The sequence below is a fragment of the Indicator indicator genome, chromosome Z (genome assembly GCF_027791375.1).
Source record: "Indicator indicator isolate 239-I01 chromosome Z, UM_Iind_1.1, whole genome shotgun sequence".
In the NCBI taxonomy this organism is placed as follows: domain Eukaryota; kingdom Metazoa; phylum Chordata; class Aves; order Piciformes; family Indicatoridae; genus Indicator; species Indicator indicator.
The window spans coordinates 59,652,456-59,676,179 of NC_072053.1; the positions used below are offsets into that span (position 1 = coordinate 59,652,456).

Below are 23,724 nucleotides of genomic sequence, written 5' to 3' on the forward strand. Positions count from 1 at the left end.
AAGTGTTCATATAAAAATTAATTATGCAAATTTTAGAAGACAAAACAAGTTGTCTGACTAACCAAAACTATTAAGGATGTCTGGCAGGCAAAAAATAAATTAATTTGATTAAATTATATGTAATCTGATAATATTTGGCCTGAAGAAGAGTGTGTATTTGTGTGTGTGTGAACATGTGTGTTTATAAATAGTAAGACTGCAAAGAGCTAAAAGCCAGCCTGTCTGATAGAGGTCAACTCTTCTGTTGCATTTTTTGCGCATAAAAATCCCTGCAAGTCTCACAGCACCGCTGATACCACCTCATATCTTGACAGAGGTTCTTCTCTCTTATCACCCTGCAGTACACAGGCCACTGGTCTCCCAGGCACTTGAATGTTAAAGCAGCTGTAAAACAACAACAATAAAATCAAATATATGTTACTGTTACATTTAGTAGCAAAGAATTAGGTAGCAAAGGTAACAAGGACACCAGAGGCATACCTGTGGAAGGAAAAGGAGAAGAGATGTAGGTATTTAATAAAGGACCAAAAACCCATCTTGCTGTCAATATTCTCAACATTAGAACTTTTTAAGGCTAGCTTAATTTATAAATTGCATTGAAACTAATTGATTTAATGCCATGCAGCTGTATCTTCATGAGAGATTGAAGCCCATCTTTCGCATGAATACACAGGTGGGCTGGAGCTGGAGTCACAGCTATTTGGGGGCTGCAGAGCTAGCTCCAGCAAAGCCTCCCAAAGCAGCAGCTTCAGCTGAAATTGCCCTTGGTCTGAGACGGAATTTACCATTTGGAAAACAGGAAGCCTCAGCTTGAATAATGTGAGAATGGAGTTCACAGTGACACCCAAAAGGGGATTTTTTTTAAAATCAGAGCAGGTAGGGAAATACAGGAATTAAAGCATGGAGACTGCTGCTGCTCTTCTGAGCAGCTCTTGCTGAAGAACTCAAGACTTTGTTCCATGTTGTTGAGGAATGAAAGCTGAACAAAATTACATGATGTCTACCATCATCTTTTATCACTCGTGAAATTATCTACTAGACTTCTAGTTTTGTCCCACTTCTTTGTCAAAGGAACAGAAGTATATTGTCTTGGTAGCCTGAACACTACAGAGACCACAGTAAGGGGCACTCGTAAGGTTTGAAGACAGTTAGCAAGCACCACGTTGTGTTTCGTAATGCAAATCAATTTTTATCTAGAAAAATCAAACTTACAGCAAGGACTCAATGACAGTTGATATGTTGGCAAATATACTTGCCCAGGCCTAATTGTCACATTTTAAGTATTCAGATGCAGAAGCCCTGACGTACAAAACAGGCATACTTTCATGTGTGCTGTGGAGCCACGTGTTAATACACCCACTTGTTTTGCTTACAAAAGACTCTTACAGCACTTACTAAAGAAGGACCCTGGTACTGAATTTGGGTTTTTATACATTGCTATTCAAGCTGTAGTGCATGCAGGGAATTAATATGGAAAACCAGTGAAAAACAGGGCACAAGAAACAGAAATCATACAAAAGTCATCATAACACTGAAAAAAGAAAGTCAATATCACAGAAGAGTTATTCTTTTTTTAATAGAAGGGAAACAGAAACAGAGCATATTTGTAAAAGAGTAGAGATTATGGAATCCACATCAGTTTCCACTAGCCCTGCTCCTAAATCCAGAATAGGAATGGAATTGGAGGTCAAAATGGTCAATATATTGAAACATTGTGATTCTCTTTACTCTGTGATGCGAAGGTACTTGTACCTCACCAGAAGAAGAGTGTCAGTGATGAAGGGGTGGCCTCTTGCTTTTGACAGATCAGTTCAACAAAGGAAGACAATGTATGATAGACAACCTTTCAATGGTGAAATTGTTACCATAAGCAACAGCTGCCCATCTCATCCATCAAACTGCAATAGCGACTACTACAGGGAAATCTTTAAGGGTTAAAAACTTCAAAGACATGGCCTTCACTAACTTACACAAAGGATTACATACAGCCTGCAATGTTAAACTTGCTTTTCATGGAAACCATCTGGAAAGGCTATGCTTTATTACACCAAGCCTTTGAATACTCTCTAGTTATTCTCAAGAAGCAGATGAATATTTAGGAACTTAATAATAAGAGCATCATCAAACAATCCACTAAGAAATAAGAACAGAATTAACAGTTCTGTAGTTACACAATAATGTAATTTGTTTAAGGCATTGGCCAGGAATAGCAGATTTCATAGAATCATAGAATTGTTAGGTTGGAAGGGACCTCAAGGATCATCTAGTTCCAACCCCTCTGCTATGGGCAGGGGTGCCTCACACTACATCAGGTTGCCCAAAGCCGCATCCAGCCTGGCCTTTAAAACCTCCAGGGATGGGCCTTCCACCACCTCCCTGGGCAACCTGTTCCAATGTCTCACCACCCTCACGGTGAAGAACTTCTTCCTAACATCCAATCTGAATCTACCCATTTCTACGTTTTTTCCCTTCCCCCTAGTCCTATCACTATCTGATACCCTTAAAAGTCCCTCAGGCACATTCTTCAAGCATTTAAACTAAATTCAAGTGAAAAAAACTGCTTGTATCTTAGGAACAAATAAGGCCCTCCTTGAGTTTACAAGTATCACAATAACACAGTTTGCAGAGCTTTAAGAGAGAAAACGAAGTATTTTCTTACTTTAGAAAATTTTAATAAAATTAAGTGGACAAACACATATATCGTACATCTCTAATATTAACATGGTTTCATCTAGGATGATTTTGGTCCATAATATCACACAGCCCTATAACATGGTCCTTCTTTGGACAACCAAACCCTTCACCATTCTGAGGTACAGTCTCTGTGATGTACTCATTGGAAAACTGAGCCAGAGAAATGAGTACCTGCATAGAATTTACATCGCCTGAGTACTAGCCCTCTGATTTTAAAATGGGAGAGTCATTACTCTATGAAGGGAAAGAAGATTTCCAGCAGAAACATATAATTTTGACTGCTTACCTAACCTAGGTGATGTTATTGTATTAACATTAATTTTCTCATTGCATGGGTGGAGATGACAAGGTCTGTATGCTGCAGGCTTTTCTGAGGAAAAACATTCATTTCCATGCCTTCCTGTGATCTTGTGCATGCACTGGATGACTCGGGACTGCATCCCTTTGCCACAGGTGACGGAGCACTGGAACACACACAGAAGACACACATTCACTGGAAAGCTATTTTTGTCTGTGAACATGAAGGTGAAATCCTAGTCCACGTGACAGCGGTGGCTGCTCCTTCAGTTGTCAGCATTCCGAGATTTCTGCTTTTCATTCTGTTAGCTAAATGAAAATAAACTTTAAAAAGCACAAATACATGGGCAGTATTTATCAAAGGACCAGTTCCAGCATCTTGTTGCAGTCAGGGTCCATTTTGTTGAGCCTGGGATAGAACTAAAATATGGCAAGGTTCCTGAAGGGAGCAGGGGCTGTTCTCCTGCATCTGTATCACATTTTACTCTTATGAGAAGTGAAAGTAATGTAAAAAAAAAGAAAATGCTCACAAATATGGACAGAAAGAAGCCATTTTTAATTAAGCTATTGCTCTCAACAGTGCAGAAGTGCTCCTCCCACTAAGCAGAGTGTATGCCTCCTGTCTTTGGAAGTTTACATGTGTGTCCCATAAATAAAACACACAAGACCAGACATGCTGTCCCCGGTCTTTAATCAGATTTTAATCAGCTTGTTGCCACAAATAATAAGATGAGAAAATAAAGAGCCAAGCACTGCAATGACTAATGTTCTGTCACAGTAACATATTAGAATGAAAACTTAGGCAGTGCTGGATGGATGCATGCAAAACCTATACCAAATCAACAAAATACACACCTTCTCCTTTACTGCCTTTTTGTAAACAAAGCTTTATAGGGCTTGAATTACCTTTGTGTACATTGACATATGTTCCATTGCTTTAACTATAAATTACTTTAAAAAAAATTGTGATTCGCTCCTACCTGCTAATGATTTTCACTCAAGTTCCCACAGATTTCATTAAGTTTAGATTAATTTTCTATAAAGGACATTTACAAATGAATCAGTTTCTTGCCATGAACAATAAGAGCACTGGTAAGGTTGAAAATTGTACCCACCATCCACATAATCTTGAAAAGGTTTTTATTCTACAAAATTTAAATTACATAAATACTCAGAATACTTTTCTTAAAGAGGCTTCAAGCAGCAGAAAAAATATTGACATGAGAAAATCAAGCAGAGGGTGCTATAACAAAAGAGGTTTCCCAACCATCCTCCCTCAAGATGAAGATGAGGAAGTACACCTTTCTGCAAAGAAAGAAAAAATACTGAGTGTGGGAAACACTATAGGGTTTCTATCCTTCAGTTTTGTTTTCTATGTGCTTTTGAGTCACATTTTTAACAGTGCTAATTGGAGGAAAGATTTACATGTTTACAGGTTGGACTCGATGATCCTTGAGGTCTCTTCCAACCTTCTTGATTCTTGATACCTTCTTGATATCTTGATGTTTCATGTGGAAAATAGGGGGCTTGCACATAAGGAGAAATGAAAGTCATGTCTTTTGGCCTCATGAAACTTCAAGAAAAGGTGTTTTTCCAAGAGACTGACAAGGGCCAAAGCACACTTCAACATGTAATGACATGAAATCAAACACTGGCATTCCATAGAGGCAGCAAGTGGACTTGGTTTTGCTTCTGTTCTTAGCAATGTATATCAGGAGTAACTACATAAAGACCATGAAGAACTATACCTTATTGCACAGGCAATAAGATATGCTTACTTGCAAGACATTAGATTATGAATATATCATTTTCTATTCGACAGCAACCACAACTTCATATGTGAACAAATGTTTCTTACAGAATGGAATGTAGCTAGTACTGAAGTCTTTTTGAGGTAGCACTCTGCCATCACATTTGAACTCAGTATACTGCTTTTAAACTGAATGAGTAACATCCCGTGACCCTGTGAATTCTCTGCCTTTTCCCTGTGCTGCTGACTTCCTGTAAGGGCCAACATTATGTACATGGTAAACATGTACAATCACATATTCAAATTTAATTACCAATAAGTAGCCAGAACATTGATTTTATTCTTGCCAAAATTCCAAGCTACTTCTTGGATTCGTCTCTCCATAAGTTCAGAGATGTTTTTCATCAGCATATTTTAATGGAATAGCAAGTGAGAGAATGGAATAGGAAAATTATGAAAACAAATAAACAAACAAAACCAACACAAAAAACTCCAAATACCAAGAATGAAGGAAAGATGGAGGTAATATGATAATACAATAGAAGTAATGAGATGAAGGTAATCATTAAAGATTATCAACGATCTTAATTTAGAGTTATTTTGTACAGAGTATTTTCTTCCTTTCAGTAAAACACTTGAAAGTTTATTAATCAAAGTTAGAATATGTGTGAGCTTGTAGTATGTATGTATATTCTTTTATCAGCTACAGAGGAGGAGAACAGGACAGATAGGTGGATTTGGTAAATAAAATCTCCTAAAAAGAATGCATCTGCCCTTAATTGTTGGCTGTCCTAAAATGAGCACAAGCCACCTAGCCATCTGCAGTACTAGAGGAGAATGGGATGTGAAAACACTAGACGACTTCTGACACAATAGGCTCCAGTGGTTTATCTGCTAATGGATAATGCGTAACAATTCATGTATGCAGGTGCTGTGTTGGGGAGCATTCTGTCAGCAATCACATCTTCTATACATCAAATGAGCTCTGACTGAAAGCTTCTCATGGCTGCAACTGAGACAATATGCAACAAGCAGAACTCAGTGTTTAGACCCTGAATTTCTATGAAGAATTTGGCAAGATTTTGTCCTTAAAGTCTTAATCGGTGAATTAACATCCCTTTAATGACGTGAACTACTACTGGCCTTTGTGAGATATTTCAAAGAGCATTATGGAGCATTACAATATAATTTTCTATCCAAAGATGTATACATCTTGCAAACAATTGATCTTAGTCTTGCATGACCTACTTGTTAACACTCAAACTTTAGAAGAAGAAACGCTCACTAAAGGATGGGAAAATAAAAATGTCTCATGTCATACAGGAAGTAAGTGGCAAAGACAGAAATAAAGAAGTTTGCCTTCTGTTTTTTCCTCTTTTCAGAGAAATGTACTGATTTTTAACTTTGTATTTATTCTTGTTTTACAAAATCGAGAACTTTTATTAAGTCTTGTGAGATGTTCAGGAAAAAACTATGAAGAGACAGGGCTACCACATTGACTTGAAATCCAAGACTTTCAAACCCTGCCTTGATTAGATGCCAAGTACAGAGGTTTTTCCAAATCACTACTGTTTCAAAATCAAGCAGGGATCTGGTAGTCCAGCTGTGTTCTTCCCTGCACACACATCATCATCAGTGGTGTCCGATTTCAGAATTAAGAATTCTACTAACAGGAAGCCAGAAAAAAAGTATCTTTTTACCATATCTATATTATCTCATATCCAAAGTAGTATGAAATTGGGAAATCGCATTTCAGGTATGGCATTTAGCAGTGCATTTGCTGGCAACACAGGTCACAGAATCATCAATTTGTTTTGGTTGCAAAAAAACCTCTAAGATCATCCAATCCAACCACTGACCTAAGATCACCATGGGCATTAAGACATGTCCCAAAGTGCTGTGTCTACATGTTTTTTGAACACCTTCAGGGATGGTGACTCCACCACCTCCCTAGGCAACCTATCCCAACGCCTGACTACTCCTTCAGTAAAGAAATGTTGCCTAATATCCTATCTAAACCTCCCCTGGCACAATCTGAGGCCACTTCCCCTTATCCTATCACTTGATACTAGGGAGAACGGATCAACACCCACCTCACTATAACCTCATTTCAGGTAGAGAGCAATGAGGTGTTCCCTCAGCCTCCTCTTCTCCAGACTAAATGATCCCAGTTCCCTCAGGCATTCCTGAGAGGACTCGTGCTCTACACCTTTCACCATTTTTGTTGCCCTTCTCTGGACACATTCCAGCAACTCAATGTCCTTCTTGTAGTGAGGGGCCCAAACAAGAGTATTTGATATGTGGCCTCACCAGTGCTGAGTACAGGGGCATGTTACTTCCCTACTGCTGCTGGCCACACTATTCCTGATACAGGCCAGATGGTGAAATGATGAACGGATTTCTGTTTGTCTCCATGAAGCGGTCTGAAATCTGAATTTGTGCTGCACACAAATCATTCAACTGCTGGTATAACTGAGTGCAGTCATTGAATATTGGAAGATAAAAGGCATTCATAATATTTTTCTTTTTCATTCTGCAAAGGTATGGACTTGCTCCAATTTCAATAGACGTCAACTTCTTCAGACTAGCTAGAGACAACTCAAAGGAACAGCTCTGACCCTCGTTTTGATACTCATTCTACTACATATACATATGTAGGTGCTAGCTGAAGCAATGTATCTGTCAAAATGGCTGTTTTCCCATGATTTCATATATAAATATATTAATATGAAACATACATATATAAAATCCAAAGAAAGTGTTCACTCCAAACCAATCTTAGTGACCTGTAACAATTCAGCATATTTCAACCCACAGCTTTTATTACTACTGAATGAAGAATACTTTTCTATACTTCTTATTCCCAACTCCTTCACCTCTCAAATGTCACTCTTCCACATAATTATTTTAGTGGTGATTAATATGTTTTACTTCTGATTATTCAGTTCAGATGACCTATGCTTTAAGGCCATGTAGCTGAATAGCAAAAAATTCTCATAGGACAACTGTGTTTGTAGGTTTAGACTAAGTGTTCTACTATGCAGCCAGAGATTTTTTTTTTATGTGGCTGTTAATTTGTACATTTTGGACACAGTCCTAAAGGTACTCTAAAACTGTTCATGCAGCAAGACATGTAAAACATTCCTGTCAAAGATTACAAAAAAATCTCCTGGATAAATATAGTTAACAGCTATTAAAAAAAAAAGATTTTATTTCATTCAAATAAAATCTACCCACCCTGTTTGAATTTTGTCCTACTTTTGAACTTCTTTTAGACATAATTTCAAGGACAGAAACCTAGGCGTTAAATATAACAATCCTTTCACTTGGCGTGAACAGTCTTTACCCAAAATTCCTTCTTTCTGTTCCCTGCCAAAGATACACATTCTGGAGAGAATACACATTCCCATGGCCAGCAACTGAGAAAGGTGCTGTAATACGTTAGCTGCTTCCAGCTGGCCTTTGTAAGAAGTAGGAATTCCTAAATTAAGGGAAAAATTGTCACTGGCAGACAGTAATGGTCAAAGTGCATCTTTCTGCCAAGACAACAGTCAGTCACTGCAGAGGCTGACAGAACCCACAATGAAAAACTCAATCTGTGACAATATTAGCAGCACTGACTTGGACAATTTATTTTCATGAATAAATGGATTGTTCAGTAAAAACATTCTTACAAGTCTAAGCAGCATTCAAAGTGGAAAGCAACATGCTCATAAGGAAACTTAGTGATGAGTTCTACTGGAAATTATTAGCAGAGCATTCCTAATCATTTATGCATAGGTTCATCAGTTCCAGCAGTAAAATGATTTCAACATTTTCATAAGGTGGGCGTGAAACAAGGATAGCAAACAATCAGATTCAGCAGGAGCAAATTCATATTTGCTGACATGCTTGCAGTCTTTCCGTGTATCTTGTATTTTTATGGTTTTCCCTTGAAGGCAAGTAGTAGGTAATGTGGTGCATTTGCTTTCAACAAAGACTTTATATTGAATTTAGTAATATTCTTAAAGGTTACCTAAATAAAGCAAATAATCTTCAGTTTATATAAGCATTTTTAAAAAATTATTATAGGAAATTGTGAATATTGTAACTAATATAAAAAGGAGGAACTAGTGGATCAAAACTTAAGATGGAGTCTGATCTCTCCTGTGCATAATTTCTGGGAAGATTTTTCTGCTTCTCTCATTTCTGACACACCCAACACCTCAGTATGTGAATGCCAAATTTGAAATTCAGCACTTGTGCTAAATTTAGGTGAAAAAAAATCTGGTGTTGGTCTCTCCTAAGTTTAGCAATTTTGAGTTGTCCCTATTTATTTTATTTTTCTTTTCATTCTCCCTCTCTCTTCTCTTTGATTTTTCTTTATGCCACCTGTTTCTGGAGTAAGAGTTAGTACTGTATAACTGTTGCAAAGACGGAAGGTTTTAAAGTAAGATAAGTCCCAGCACACCTTTGATAAGTTAGACTAAGCATGGTGTTCCAGTGGAGGAAATCCTCCTCACCTCATCTCAAGAAGCTTTTAGCTTTCATTTTATTAAAAAAAAAAAACACAAACAAAAAACAACAAAACCCAATAACAACAACAAACAAAAAAAACCCCAACAAACAAACAAAACCAGAACCAAACTTGTTAGCTTCCCATGCAGAACAATTCAGTTCTTTGGTAGACAATGCAAAACTACCTTTGTTAACAAGAAGCAACTGGAACTCTACAAGCAAAATTCCTGGAGGAAAATTGCATAGAACTTTGTCTAATACAATTATTAGTGAAGCAACAAACCCCATTTTTTTTCTAGGGCAGCATATAAAAAAATCTATTACTTAGGATATTATTAATGATGTTTGAACAGTCACACATTTCTTGTTTCAAATCCTTGATTATCCCAACAAAACCAGCTTGTTTTATTAGGATAGTTACAACGATCAGTTCATTTAGGAAGCTTGCTTGAAGGATTACTGGTGGAACGAGAATCTCACATAAGGCTGATGCTGAAATATATTTCGTACCAGTCTGTTCGAAGAACAGACAGACAACCCTTGAATTTTGAAGGGAAAATTTCTTGCAGGACTAAAGAGTTTTCTCATATGAAACACACAACAGATTTGGTTCTTCCTGGAACCCGAAAAAGAGAAAAAGGAAGCGATTTTTTTTCTACTGCTGGCTTCTTCCACCCGCTTTATACTGACTTAAAAGTGTTTGTCGTGAAGATTGTAATACAATCTGATTATGATTGTATTACTTTCCAAAAAATACTAAGACTAAGGATCCCAAAACCTTTTGAGTGAAGACTAAACTTCAGCATTAAGCTGAAAAAACTCTGTGTATGACAACCTGGAGTCTTGATCCATAAAACCAAGACTGTGTTACAGCCTCTCATTCCCCCCACCTCCCCCACTCTCCCCCCTCCGATCAAGGAAGCTATGAGCACTTTTCTCTCATGTACAAAAACTGCAACACCACCGTAGATACAGAGATGTATCTCTTTTTCTTAGGTGCCCAAAAAAGTGTGTATCTCTGCTTAACCTTAAATGTGATATACTCTCTAAATTGACCAAAGACTGTTACAATTTGTAGATATATAGGACAACCATAAAATTATTTCCAGTTCTGTAAACTGTATTTCTCCTTCAAGGTTTCTAAAGGCAACACCAATACAAAGCTGAAACTAAATATTCAGCTTAGTTTTCTTGATAAAATATATGTGTGATGGTTCTGATATTCTGAGATGAAGGTGAAAGCAAATGTGCTCCTGCCAGACACATAAGCAGTTCCAGTCAACAGCATGTTCAAAGAACTATGGCTTGTTTTCAATGTCTTTATGGATATTTTATTAATTCTAAAGATCCTAAACATTTGCCTATGGCTGTACATCAGCAAAAAAAGAAAAAAAACAAAACAAAGGAGACAGTTATTTTTAGAGGCATGTGATAAAACTGGTTGCACAGATGCAACTCATAACTCTATGATAGGATTCACATGTAGTGGATTAGGTTCACTGTTATACTGTCAACACTTTGTAAAATGCCCCTTTATATGGCATCCTGTATATATGGCTGTCATTATTGCTTACTGATCAATATGACATTATTATATCTCACACTTTCATATCTGAGATACCACTGCATAGTGTTTTGGCAGATTTACCATTGATTTCAACTACCAAACACATATGAAGCAGTTACATTTGATATCCTCATAATTACCTTTAATCTTTCTAATGAAATTAATCAGGAGTATGTAATTTTGGGCTGATGAAAATAAACACTTAAAGAAAAAAAATCGCCTTTAATTATATAATATAGTGTTAGCATCTATCACAATGCTGGCCCTGCTGCTCTGTAGAAAACGTACAGCTCATCAGCACAAAAATGTAATTAAAGGATTATGGCATTTCTAATGAAAAGACAATTAAAAAAAATCATTGAGGACATAAAGGAAATGCCATAGGAGGCAAAATCCCAACATCCAAGAACCACGTTTCTCTTATAAATTTCTACTATTTTATCTATTTTTCTGAAATAAATATGTCAAAAAGCTAGCTTGTATCATACAAAATTAATTATCTTTAAATAGCATCATGCTATGTAGCATTCTCGTTTTTCTAGTCATATGGTAAGTAAATGAAAGAGCTTATCCCTTATGTCCATTCACTGTATCTACTGAATTTTAGATCATGATAGATCTGAAGTGGTAGTAGGTAACAGTTAAATAGATATGAAAGATATTAAACAAAACCAAAACAACAAAAAAAGAGAGAGTTTTTAAGGAAACTGAACCTAAGGAATTTTATTTTTAGCTGAAATACCATCATCCAACATATGGGTCATTATTTTTGAAATCAAAACCTTGAAAAAAACAGAGAGAATTAAGGAGAAAAATAACTTACTGCTACCAATAAAACTTTCACCAGTTACTTTTCAAAATGTCTAAACACATTCTTCATTGGAATAAAGTGGACTTCCAGAAAATTACTCTATGTGCTTTATTAGTAGGAAAACCATACTGAAGTAAAAAACGTCATTATATATAACGAGGACGCTCAAAAGCATGACTGTTCTGAGGGTGGTATCAGGGGCGCAGGAGACAATGTTGACCTGAATTGTGATGGTGTGATAAACTTAGCAAGAAATGAACATTACTTTTGGACGAACCCTGGTTTATAACAACAGTATTTGGAGTATTTGTGCTATGATAGGATGTGGGAACTATGGAGATTAAATGTAAATCTATGAACAGCATCCTGAAACTGCACAGATAAAGAAAATCATGTATTTCTTACACTGCTTAAGAATATGTACTAGTGCCTGTAATTCTTTAAAACTGGTACATGAAGGATATTATGTGGCTATTCTATTTCTGTCTTGCCAGCCAGAAATAACAGACTTTGAATTGAAATACTTATTTCAAGTGAGATTTTAAATAATTAGTTATTAATTACAGTTAAAAAAATATTTTCATCATGTAACTAGTTACAAGCTAATAGTAAACAGTGAAAAGTGGGAATCACATAGATTAGAACAAAGTAACAGAGAGCACCCCTCCAGCAATAAATACCTTTGTGACAAAAATTTATCACAAGAATGAACACCTGAAACAGCATTACCTACATTAACTGCGTAAAAGACAGGATAAAAAATTACACAAAAGAAAAAAAGTTTTCCAACACATAAAAATGAATTAAGACTCCACAGAAGCAGAAGGATTACACAAATTCTAACAGGACCCAAATGACCTAGCTAAATGAGTTAGACATTGGCAGCTCACATAGTTGAAGATACTCTGGAAATCATTTGGGGGTCTTAAGAGATGTGAGATACACCAGGTAAAGGAATGCCTACTGGACTGAGTCTCAGCACTGGACTATGACATTCATTTCTCCTGCACGTATTGACAACTTTGGAATGACTCGTCAGGTATCAGGGAAAAAAAAATCTAGGCATTATCATGAACAGACCAGTGAAATTGTGTCGAATTTGTATCACTATGTAAAAGCAAGCAAGAACATAAACTAGGAATTACAGAAATGAGTATGCAGCAAAAGCCCACCCTGACAAGATAAAAAAGTAGGCAGTTCAAATTTCAAGGATCTGGTGTTCTCCTGCAGACTGTGGAACCAGATATGAAAAGTCAGACAAGCTGCATTGTTTTCCAGTTTGTACACTGATACAGTCTTACAATGCAGGCTCAGGTACATGGTCAGTTATTTTAAAAAGACTGGAGATCCAGAATGGGCTGTACATGCTCAACATGTTCACTGCAGCTACGTGAAATTTTGAGAAGATGAAACAGACGTTGCCTCTTTTGTTTGTCTTGTCCCCTCCTTTGCTGTTCAACGTAACTTCTAATTCCATTAGTTCCTATTTTACTTATTTATGATGTTATGTGATGGTATCTTTTGCATAGAATTCAGCACAGCTCCCAGGACACTTGAAATTCTGACAGTTAGTGTAGTCCCAGTAAGATAGAAGTCCCAATGCAATTTGGCTGCAAATAATCTTTTTAGACTGAGTCTGACTGAACAAGAGTTAGTGTCAGCATAAGGACAATCTTTTCTTCCTTATTCTGAAGGATACTCTGGGATATGGATCCCGCTAGTTCGGTTACAAAGTTCTGCATTGTTATGATTATGTAGCAGAGTGTTACAGTAAAGATTTCAGTGGTAAAGGGTCATTTACCTGCCTGCTGAATTATGCATTAGCCTTCCAGAAGACTCATAGTTCAAAGATCCCAGCAGCCCTCAACAAAAACCGGTACACATTTCTGAGAATGCAGATAGTGAAGTAGCGGCTATAGGACATGGCTTCTATAAAGCAGTTCCCATGAACTGATGAACTCGTGAATGCTACCTTTTTCTTCCTCAGAGATAGGCAACAACAATGGCTGCGTAAGTGAATCTCCTTTCCCTATACCATTCTTCCAGGTGGCACCCTGTAGCATACTGTACATTGTGCAATGAGACAGTGGCTGTAAAGTCTTGTTTAAGCATGGGGCCTCTGATACATACTGCCACCTCCCAGGTTAGTGATTATTTTCTAATATAGCCCCACTTCCAGATAATGGAATTCAAGAGATATCTGCTCCATTCCTGGTATCTAAAAAAAGCTATCAGTTTTGCTTAGGAAAGAATAAAACCAAGGCTAATTTCATTGTCAGCAAAAATGTAATATTAATTTTAGCAAACTTCTATGGGTTTTAATTGAAGGAGGCTAAATCGGTTGAGTTTACTTGCTATGGAAATTTCAGGGTTGTTTAAATGTTTAAGGACACCATTATTTTCCTCTCTCCTTTTTCATACGTTATTCATATTCCTTTATTGGGACAGAGGAGAAGCAGTCCTCACAACTGACAACTGTTTTTTTATACCGTTCAATACAGGTATCTCTCTGTGACCTGTTGGGTTCACTCTGCCTCCCTTCCCCCTCAATACACACACAAACTTTCTAGAGGATACTGTCTTAAATCAAGTAACTTGGAGTAGCCCATGAACTCTGGGACTCATTGGTGCAAAAAACAAGCAGTTGATTCAGATGTCCTTTCAGACTCACCAGAAAAAATAAGCTGTGTTTGTTCCCCATTTTCACTTCTTCGGGCTATGGACAAAATGAACTCCATCCCAACTGCTGGGACCATTATCCTAGATGTCATATTTGACTCCTCTGCATTTCTGATCTAAAACACAGATACTATTCAAAAATGCTCCTGCTTCCTCTTGATGCTTCTTTGGTTTCTATAGAATACATCCTGTTTCCAGATTCCATGCTGTGTCTTCCATACTGTGTCTGTGTAGAACTTATATAATATTATTTTCTTTGGCATACTTTATATTTCTTCATCTTACAAATGGCTGGTCCTAAGTTCTACTCTGTTGTCCAGTGTTTGACCCTATTCTGCTCTGCTGAATATCTCCAAAATGTCTTCTCAAACTTAAGCTTTTAATTATAATTTTCAAAACCCACTCTTCAAATTATTATCTCTTCCAAAATTCATCCTGCCTCTAATGCTTTATTTATTCCACTGATGTTCTGAAGATTCTGGAAAAATAGCAAAAAAAAAAAAAAAAAATCCAAAACAACTATACACATCCTCCTACATAAAGCACCCCTTGAAATTTAAGCAGTTTTTGGAGAATGACTTCTACAATGACGTGAAATTCTCTAGTAAACTAGGTATAGCTGTAAACATGCAGTTCATATGCATTTTGTTTCGCCCATCCTCTGCCCACTTGATTATGCTTAGATGATTAGCTCCTCAGAGCCCTTCGATAGCCTTGAAATGAGTGGCAATGAGCAGTTTAGTGAAGGGAACTACTGCTAATAAGACTGAGCTACACCTCACCCTAGCTTGTGTTTTAGTAACTATGAGCTTTTCTCATCTGAAGGTAACTTTTATATTGTTAATTTCAGTATTTTAAGAACAGCATTCACTGAGAAAAGACAATATAACTGGTAATGTTCCTAGGTGCCTGAAGCTCCTGAAGGTTTGAGCCTTTATGCTTCACTTTCTCATTGTATTAATTTTCTTCACAAGGGCAGGCAAAGAACCCATCTGATGCTAAGAACAGCAGTGTTAAGGGTACTGATCCACCTTGTTGACTTGAGTTACTACATTTTAATCCTGCATACAGGATGGGTCGTGCAGCATACTTTCAAATCAAGTTAGAGTTTTAGAAGGACTGATGTGTTTACTGACCTACTGGAGCTTGAAATTTTAGCAAAATTTTCTTTGATCTTGGTATTATTGTTGAAACATTGAGCAGGAGAATTAATTGATCTTTACGTGACTGTACCTTTAAAACAAATAAACACTACAGAACTACTATGATTATTAGTAATGTTATCTTTTCAGTAATAGTGTCATTAAAGCTTTGTTTAAAATTATGCCTTAGGAGTTCAAGGGGAGTAGCAAAGCCAATATAAGAATCACGTTAAGCCTCTTGCTTCAATGTGTGGGAAGCATCATTTAAAATTTTCAAGTCAAGTTTTGGCATTAGGTTAGAGGAACTCAGCTCTGCTCAAAGGAACAGCCTTCTGTCAATATTGAGAACAAGAGTAAAAACTGAACAGAGAAGGCTATACTGAATGTCTGAGTTAGAGACAAACGAGCAAAGATTAACACTTATCTGAGATTTCCATTAGTTCCCCCATCACAGACAGTATGTATGTCATGACTTCATGTTGCTATGGACTCTAGCAATGGAACAGAATAGTAACAGGGAATAAAAAAAGGAAATACAAGTATATTTTAAATTGAACTCATGACTCTATAGAGAAATTATTTTTGGTATAAATCTTGGAAAATCTCAGCTGCGCAAGTCACAGTCAGGCTGTATGTTAACTATTCGAAAGTTTTTGTCAGTTTCATGTGAAATACTTCCTCATCTCCTAGTTTTGAAGTTTAAAGGACAATTTAAGTGACAGCTTTGGCTGTAGGAGGAAAACAGAACATATGAAATGTCAGTAAAATTTAAACAGGAAGAAATAAGTTCTTTTACTTTCATCTATGATATGGATGTTTGTGAAAAATACTGAATTGGAGAATAAACCTCTTTTTTCTTCACATTGCACCAGGAACACAGGGTAACTGTCTGAGCATCATCACATAGCCTCAGGAACACCAATTTGAATGACAGCTTCAACTAAGAAAGCAGATGGTGAATTCCTCTATAGTCTGCTCCCTGCTGTGCTTAGTGCTGAATGATGCAGATGTACCACAGTTCTCTGATATGCAAATGCAAATACTAAACTTTATGGCCAAACACATCTTCTTGTAAAAGTAACCCTGCTACTGAAGGTTAGTAGTTTCTATTGTTTTAAAAAATAATGTTTACACTACTTTGTGCAGGAATGCTATCTTTCAGTTGTTGTAAGGCTATTCTAAAATATTTCCCAATACTTTAAATGATCACCACTACAACCCCCCCCCAACATTTTACAATATGCTTTATTATTTAAATGTGAAAAAAATGAAGAATATGGAATAAACAGTAATGTGATAGTGACAAATTGTACCCCATCATTATAAGATGGGAGCTCCCAAGCAGAACACTAGTTGCCTGCAGAGTACTTGCTGCTAATTCTTGGAAGGCTGGCTAGTCATATACCTCTGGCTTTAGTTGTTGTTTCCAGCTGTTACATCACATGAAAGACAACTAAAAACACATTAAATGCTTCTCCATACAATCAAGTTAAAAAGTGCTGCAATAATGTAAGGGACTGAAAGTAGAAGGGTTATGTGCAGAGAAGCAAGGGAAAAAATGAAAAGGAAGATTACAGTCTCTCTGCTAAAGTGTGCTCTGTGATATGGCAAGAGAAAACCGTGACAAGGTTCAGTTTCAGTATTTCAGCATGTTTTGGAGATTCAAAACTATCATGGGCTCAAGATCCCAGTCCCACAACACACTCACCAATCTAACCAATATCTTCCATTACCATTTGGCTTGTGCACCTCACTGAAATCAAAACATACATGCCAAAAATAATGTAATGACATCTATGCCAAGTGTTCAGAACAGACAGTATGAGATGGGTCCTAAATATTAAATGGTCTGTGTGGTAATTTCAGAGGCTGCTGGTGCTTCCTTATAAGATTGGAGGGTGAAACCTATTGCAAACCAAACTAAAATGTGCAAACACGAATTAATGAAATGTGCAAACTGTGAGGTTAGAGTGAACTACAGTTTCTGAAGTTGTTTGCCTGCCTACTGTCAGCAGTAAATTTATATCAGATTTGCATAATATTGAAGATTCATCTCACTTTCTTCACATTTCTGATGATTATTTACACTATGGTCTATCTCAGTGTGTATCCTTAAGGTTGTTTTTTGTGGTCTTATTGTTCCCTCAGCTGGGAGACTCCTATCCTTTCAATAAAAGCAATTCTTACAAAAGCTTGCACAATGTTTTATACTGTGGGGCACTATTATGAAGGATGACTCACCTTAGACCAATCTCCCATTCTCCAAATGTAGCATTTGGAATAGTCCTCACAGTCCTCTGCTTCTTTGGGTCTTGTAGACAAAATACATTTCTTGCGGGGATTGGTGCACCTCACAGTCCGATGACGTACTCCTTTACCACACTTTACAGAGCACTGTTGGAAAAAGTTATTTTTTTCTGGTTTCTATAAAAGTCATAGTTACCCCATTTTATCCTCTTCTACTGACCCCTACCAGGCTGACATGAATATTTTTAAGACTTCAGTGATTTCCTGACTTCCAATCTACAACTGCATAGACACTGGATTTGTTAAAACTAAGAAATGAACAGAAATTTCTTATATGGTAGAATGATAATTGTTGCATTTTTAGCTAAAAATAGATTAAAAATATTTGATTAAGGAAAAGATAGGTTTTTGGAGAAGAAAACATGAAACATTTGGATGTGAATGTGAAATGTTCTACTGAAAATATTACACAATCTTTGTTCTATGAATGAAAAGAAACACAGTGAAATAAAATCTAAGTAATGTTCACGCGATATAAAGCAACTTCAGAAAAACTTTACTAGTGTCTAATAGACTTTTTTGGGGAGGGAAAAAAGTTAAAATGGAAAAGAAAATACTCTAAAACTATACAAGAATCTAAACTGAATTTGAAAATTCGAAGTCACTGCACTTACAGCATGTGAAAACTCTCTTCTAGTTGCATGAAAGGTTGTAATAGATGGTTTTTTTCCATCGTTGCCACTTAACCTGCCAAAAATTATGCCATTTCCTTCTCAAAACATTATCACTGCTTTTGATCATCCCACTGCTTGCAGATCAAAACTCTCCTTTGCCAAGCTGTTTATAACTGCAGGAAGCAGTAATGGCTAGCTTCCAATATAATGATGATAGTAGGAACGGCCATGGGAAACACCTCACTCTTCAGAATGTATTTATTGCTTCCAACAAAAACACGCTTACTTATTTCTCATCTCTCAAGTAAGGTAAAGCAACTAAGCAATCTGAGTTTCTTTCTCACACTCCTGTAAATGAATACCATTCCTTTCCCAATCAGCCCTTACATTATAAACCCTCTATGTTCCAAACTACAAACTCCTGTCCTTTACTTCTCTTATCTTTCCCTTGGCATCTTCTTTTCATCTCTGAAAACATTCCCTATGTCTTAGTTCTTTCTTTCTTGGGGATCAAGGGGTGCTGCTGAGCAGACGAACCCACATCGTGGGACTGAATTGACGTTCAGAAGATGCTGCTTGTATTTTGAACCCAGAGGGAAGGGACGTTGAGCACAGCTGCTGGTACAGAAGGCAATCAGAATTGCTTTTGGTCTTCAAAGGGAGACAGAAGCTTTAAATAACCCTTTTGGCTTGCCCAGGCAGCAGTGATAACAACACCCTTCTTCCTTCACTCAATTACTTTCAGAAGTGTTATAGCTTAGAAGAAGAATGTCAAATGGACATTAAAAGACCTTAAAGTAATAAAGCTTTTTGAATAACCATTGTGTTCTACAGCAATGCTTCAGAATGCAACATATGTAAATCTGTGTTATTTACAAGCCCTTCTGACTGCTGCTTGTTCTTGGAAAAAGAGGTGAGAAGTGAGAAGATGGAAAAAGAGGTGAGAAGTGAGAAGATGGAAAAAGGAACATCCTTTACAGCAGTTTGCCTTATAGTCTCTTTCAAGCAGAATGGCAGCAATCATCTGTTGATCAACATTCCTTGCTACAGAAGTATGTCAGATATGTTCCCACTCTGAATCCAGGGTCTGGTAGTTGGTGACTGGTAGCCTTAATTCCATTTACCCCTTGTTACACACTTGTTACTACAGTCAGGACATACTTGATTATAATGTGCCTGAAAACTGACCAAAATAAACTGTTCCAGGACATTAAGTAGGTAAAAAGTAGTTCTACATGGCTGATTTCCCTAGTCCCTGATCCCTTTGCCAAATCATTGCGTCAAAATCATTAGTCTGAGCTGTGCCACTTGCTGCTGAAAAAGTTCCTATTCCTAGAAAATAGTAAGGCATTAAATAAGCACTATGGACTATTTGTATAAATAAACGAAGCACCTCAGACCAGACTCCTGCTTCCCACACGGTCATGCAGTCCTGGCCTTCACAGCGTTGTGCTGAAGTGGGCTTTGGTCCAAGGCAATCCCTCTCCCTAGCTCTGATCAGGGTCCCATTTCTGAGCTGCTGTGTGCAGGCTACTTGTCTGTTCTGGGTCCCTTTTCCACACGTCCTTGAACATGGAGTCCACTCTGTCATCATCCATCTGGAAAGAGATACAGGCAATGCAATAACACAAAATCTGGAAGGGAAAAATACTATTTTACCCTCTTACTCTCTTACTTACCAGTACGCAAGACATACTGGTGTATTTTGTCTCCTTTTAACTTCACTTTGTTAAAGGACTACTTATTAATCTAACATATTTTACATGAAACAAAGTGTAATGTTCATATAATTTCATTTCCCAGCCCATTGCCAGTAAGTTTTCATAACAATCCCAACTGGATAGTATCCAAAGTACACATACATTTTAAAGATGACAGATCACTGATAGGCCTGTTGTTCTCTATGTCAACAGCATACCATGCACGTGAAATCCAGCATTCCTTGAAAACTTAGTAGCAAGATAGAATCACTCCTGTGTGAGAGGCCCATTGCTTGGGAGGAAGTATAAAAGCTCAGACTTCTTCATGTTCCTCAGAGTCAGGCCTAACTCAGGTAGTGTGGTTTAAACCACAGCAGTAAGGAAGACTGATGCATCTTGGCAGAACCTGCATACCTGGAGAACAATCATTCTATAATATAATTTTCTGAAAATGTTCTGTGGCTTCAGAATACGGCCACGTGCCCTTAAAGATAAAACATCTCCACCACTGATGTGGTGCAGAATTGTAGTATGGAAGTGCAACCCAGGAGATATAGCAAAGGGCAGTTTCTAGGAAACTGCGATTTAACAAATCTGTTCCAACCTTCTGCCATGCATTAATTGTAAGAAAACATAACATTTAACAGAGCTTTTTTATTATCAGTACAGAGACTTGGTTTACAAACCACAGCCTGTCAAAATAATGCAGTAGAGTTTAAGATACTTCTTCAAGTGCCATCAACAAGCAACTAGTTATGCAAGTGAATTTTCTGTTGAAAGCAAAAATAGTTGTTTTGGAAAAATCATGAATACTGTATTGAAAACTGGGTATATATTGAGGATTAAATATCTGTCTTCATTTCCTAGCACAGCATCTCTGAGTGGCAATTAGTAACATTTAAAATGTTTCATTTTAATAAGCTGGGGAAAGTACAGTATATTTATAGTTGACAATAACTTAAAAAAAAAAGATCACAGTATTCTATTTGCATCTGTTAAGTGCATAGTGATGATAATGAAATTATTTTAATATTTGCTCAAGTATATATATAATGAAATACAAATAAACTCTCCAAAGTGTAATGCTCTAGTCTATGGAAGTCCAAACCTTAGTGGTTGGGTCTTACTTAAAATGTATCATACCTTGCATTTTATCAATTTCCAAGAAAGCTATGTCTTCTGTATCATTTTACATACTTTCTTTCTTGCATTTTATTTGCTATGGGTTTTTTTGTTTGGATTTTTTTGTTTGTTTGGTTGTTTTTTTTTTTTTTTTTGTTAAGATACCACCTACTTCTCCAGATGACTGCAGTAGACCTAAGTGCTTACTCCAGGGGGTGGCAGCCCACTATTGTTAGCTGCTCTCCCCCTCCCTTGAGAGATGTCATACTCTTTATCTGAGTCTACGCAATACCTGGGGACTCCCTTAGTCATAATTCTTACCTGTCATATGGAAACAGACTGGCAAACTCTGAAATAAGTCACTGTACCAACCTGGCCAACCAGTGTAACGAGCAAGTTGCTAGCTTGGTTGCAGGGATATCAATTGGGGTAGGGTTTGCAGTGCACCATGCTGCAGCTGCCTCCTGGGGTGAAATTCAGAGCAGAAAAGCTCCTCCTACATCTTTCACCGTTCCACCCTCACAGTCTAGCTCTGCCTCTTGATCTACATACAAAGAGTTGGGGCAGAATGAGAAGTGAGGCTTTCTACACTTCAAGTTGTATCATTGTAGAAAGCCAGATTAAGTAGTTTATGTATTCAGCACTTAAAAGCTCTCAGAACTGAAGTCTTGACTGAAGAAAACACTGAAATATATCATTAAAGAGTAAATCCATCCGTCCATATACACAGCATTTAAATTTCAACTTCATAGTACACAACAGCCTGTGAGAACATTTCCTGAACAATGTAACAAGCCGCTTTATTGAATAAGAATTGATTTAGACATGGCGCTTAAGGGCTCTCTTTCATTAAACTCAGGAGAAACAACAGGCAGTGTTTCTGTTTTCCCTACATTTTGCATTATTACCTGTTGGATGTGTGTATTTACTGCACATTCCTTGCCAGAGGCAGTCATCTCTCTTAGCTCTGAAGATTTTCATATCTAGATGTTACAGTTTAATTTAACCAAATCACTATTACCTGGTCTGGCACGGCTGCTCATTGCATTTGCGGATCTGTGGTTCGGGTTTTGTTAAGTATTTGCACTTCTTGTTGTCCACAAGACTGATATTCTTGTTCATAATCTTTGTGCAAGAGACTGTTGTCTTTCTTTCTCCTAGTAAAAAATATAGCGGGTTTACGGTGAAACTGTGAATATGCCGCTTTGTTAAAAAAAGGAAGGATAAAGGTACATGTACAGTTTGGTTGAAAGAACTGTAAAGCCTGTATAAACAGGAAGCCTAGGAGAGAAAAATTTGTCAGAAACAATGCGATTATCTAATCCAGTCTTTGCACACCACGGCTCGACAAATTTTTGCTGCTTTATTCCTGTAATCAGTCATAAGCCAAATCGAAGCTTAGTCTTACTGGAGTAACCTTTTGTTTCTCTGTCACTGAGATATCAGTGTTGAGAAAAGCTTGCAGAAAAACACTTAGAAAAGTATGGTTGTAAATTAATACATGAAATAAGGAAAGTAATGACAAGTCCTGCTTCTCTGTCTTGTTTGAGCTTAGTACTTCTCTGTGGCTTAGCAGTATACTGGCAGGTGCGGTGGCACTCAGTTAAAGACAACCAGCAAAAGCAGCCTTCAGTGAGGAACCTGCACTATTCCCCTTGAACTAAAGAGGCAACATACATAGCCTATCCATAGGGTAAACGTTTAGCAAGTTCGGTAGTGCCTGCAGAGGCCTAATGCAAGTTCTGTGCAGAAACCTTGCCCTGTTGAATTGGTTGGACCTTGGTCTCTCTTGAAGCTGTGCTAGCAACCAGAATTCAATGTAATCCCTATCACAGGAGTAACTTGTAATTAGACTGGAGACTCATTTAAAATAAACAATCCTTGAATTAGAGATTTAATTAGTACAAAACAGGTTCACAACCATTTGTTGCCATGGTTACGCTCTAAAACTGCTTCTCCCTGGAAGCTTACTGACAAAGGGTGAATGCAGGATCAGGGCAGACTTAAGCAGGCATTGCTCACCATCAGTCAAAACGTGCCTGTGGATGGAGCAGTTACGTTACAAACGTGTGTTATCTGCATGACCACAGCTGGCATTCTACACATAACTTGTGTATGTGAGAGCACATGCAACTAATCTATCATATACTGCATTTGAAATGTTTGACAATTCTTTTTGTGTATTCATTCTGTGTATTCATATTCTCTCCCACACGAAGAAAGCTTTCCTCCAACATAGGAGGCTGCAGACCAGTTACATATATAAATGTACATGAAAACACACACCTTTATCAATAATTTCATCCTAGTATCTTCTTTAAGCACTCAAGCAAAGCTGCCAAAAGCTGTTACATTCTTTAACCAGATTCATTAAGATATTGTTGTTAAAAATCGAAACACCAATCTTTACAAAGGTTACGCGCTGAAGCATTTAATTTTATTATCGTCTCATTTTTAATCCAAGAATTGAAAGAACAGTTAAAATGGTTTTGTCTAAAGCAAAAAAAAAAAAAAAAAGCAGTAAAAAAACCTTTTACAGAACTT

The 23,724-nt window shown here is 37.2% G+C and overlaps 1 protein-coding gene across 1 annotated transcript in view; it reads right to left on the reverse strand.

Moving 5' to 3' along the window:
- Positions 1–232: 232 nt before the first annotated feature.
- The window catches only part of ADAMTS19 (ADAM metallopeptidase with thrombospondin type 1 motif 19), a 129,033-nt gene continuing 105,541 nt past the window's right edge, over positions 233–23,724 (reverse strand). The window contains exons 19-23 of the mRNA XM_054397780.1: positions 22,202–22,337; positions 19,752–19,956; positions 17,679–17,831; positions 2,981–3,158; positions 233–384 (exon numbers count right to left, since the gene is read on the reverse strand). Of these exons, the coding sequence (XP_054253755.1) occupies positions 233–384; positions 2,981–3,158; positions 17,679–17,831; positions 19,752–19,956; positions 22,202–22,337 (824 nt within the window). The remainder of the gene's footprint in view (positions 385–2,980; positions 3,159–17,678; positions 17,832–19,751; positions 19,957–22,201; positions 22,338–23,724) is intronic.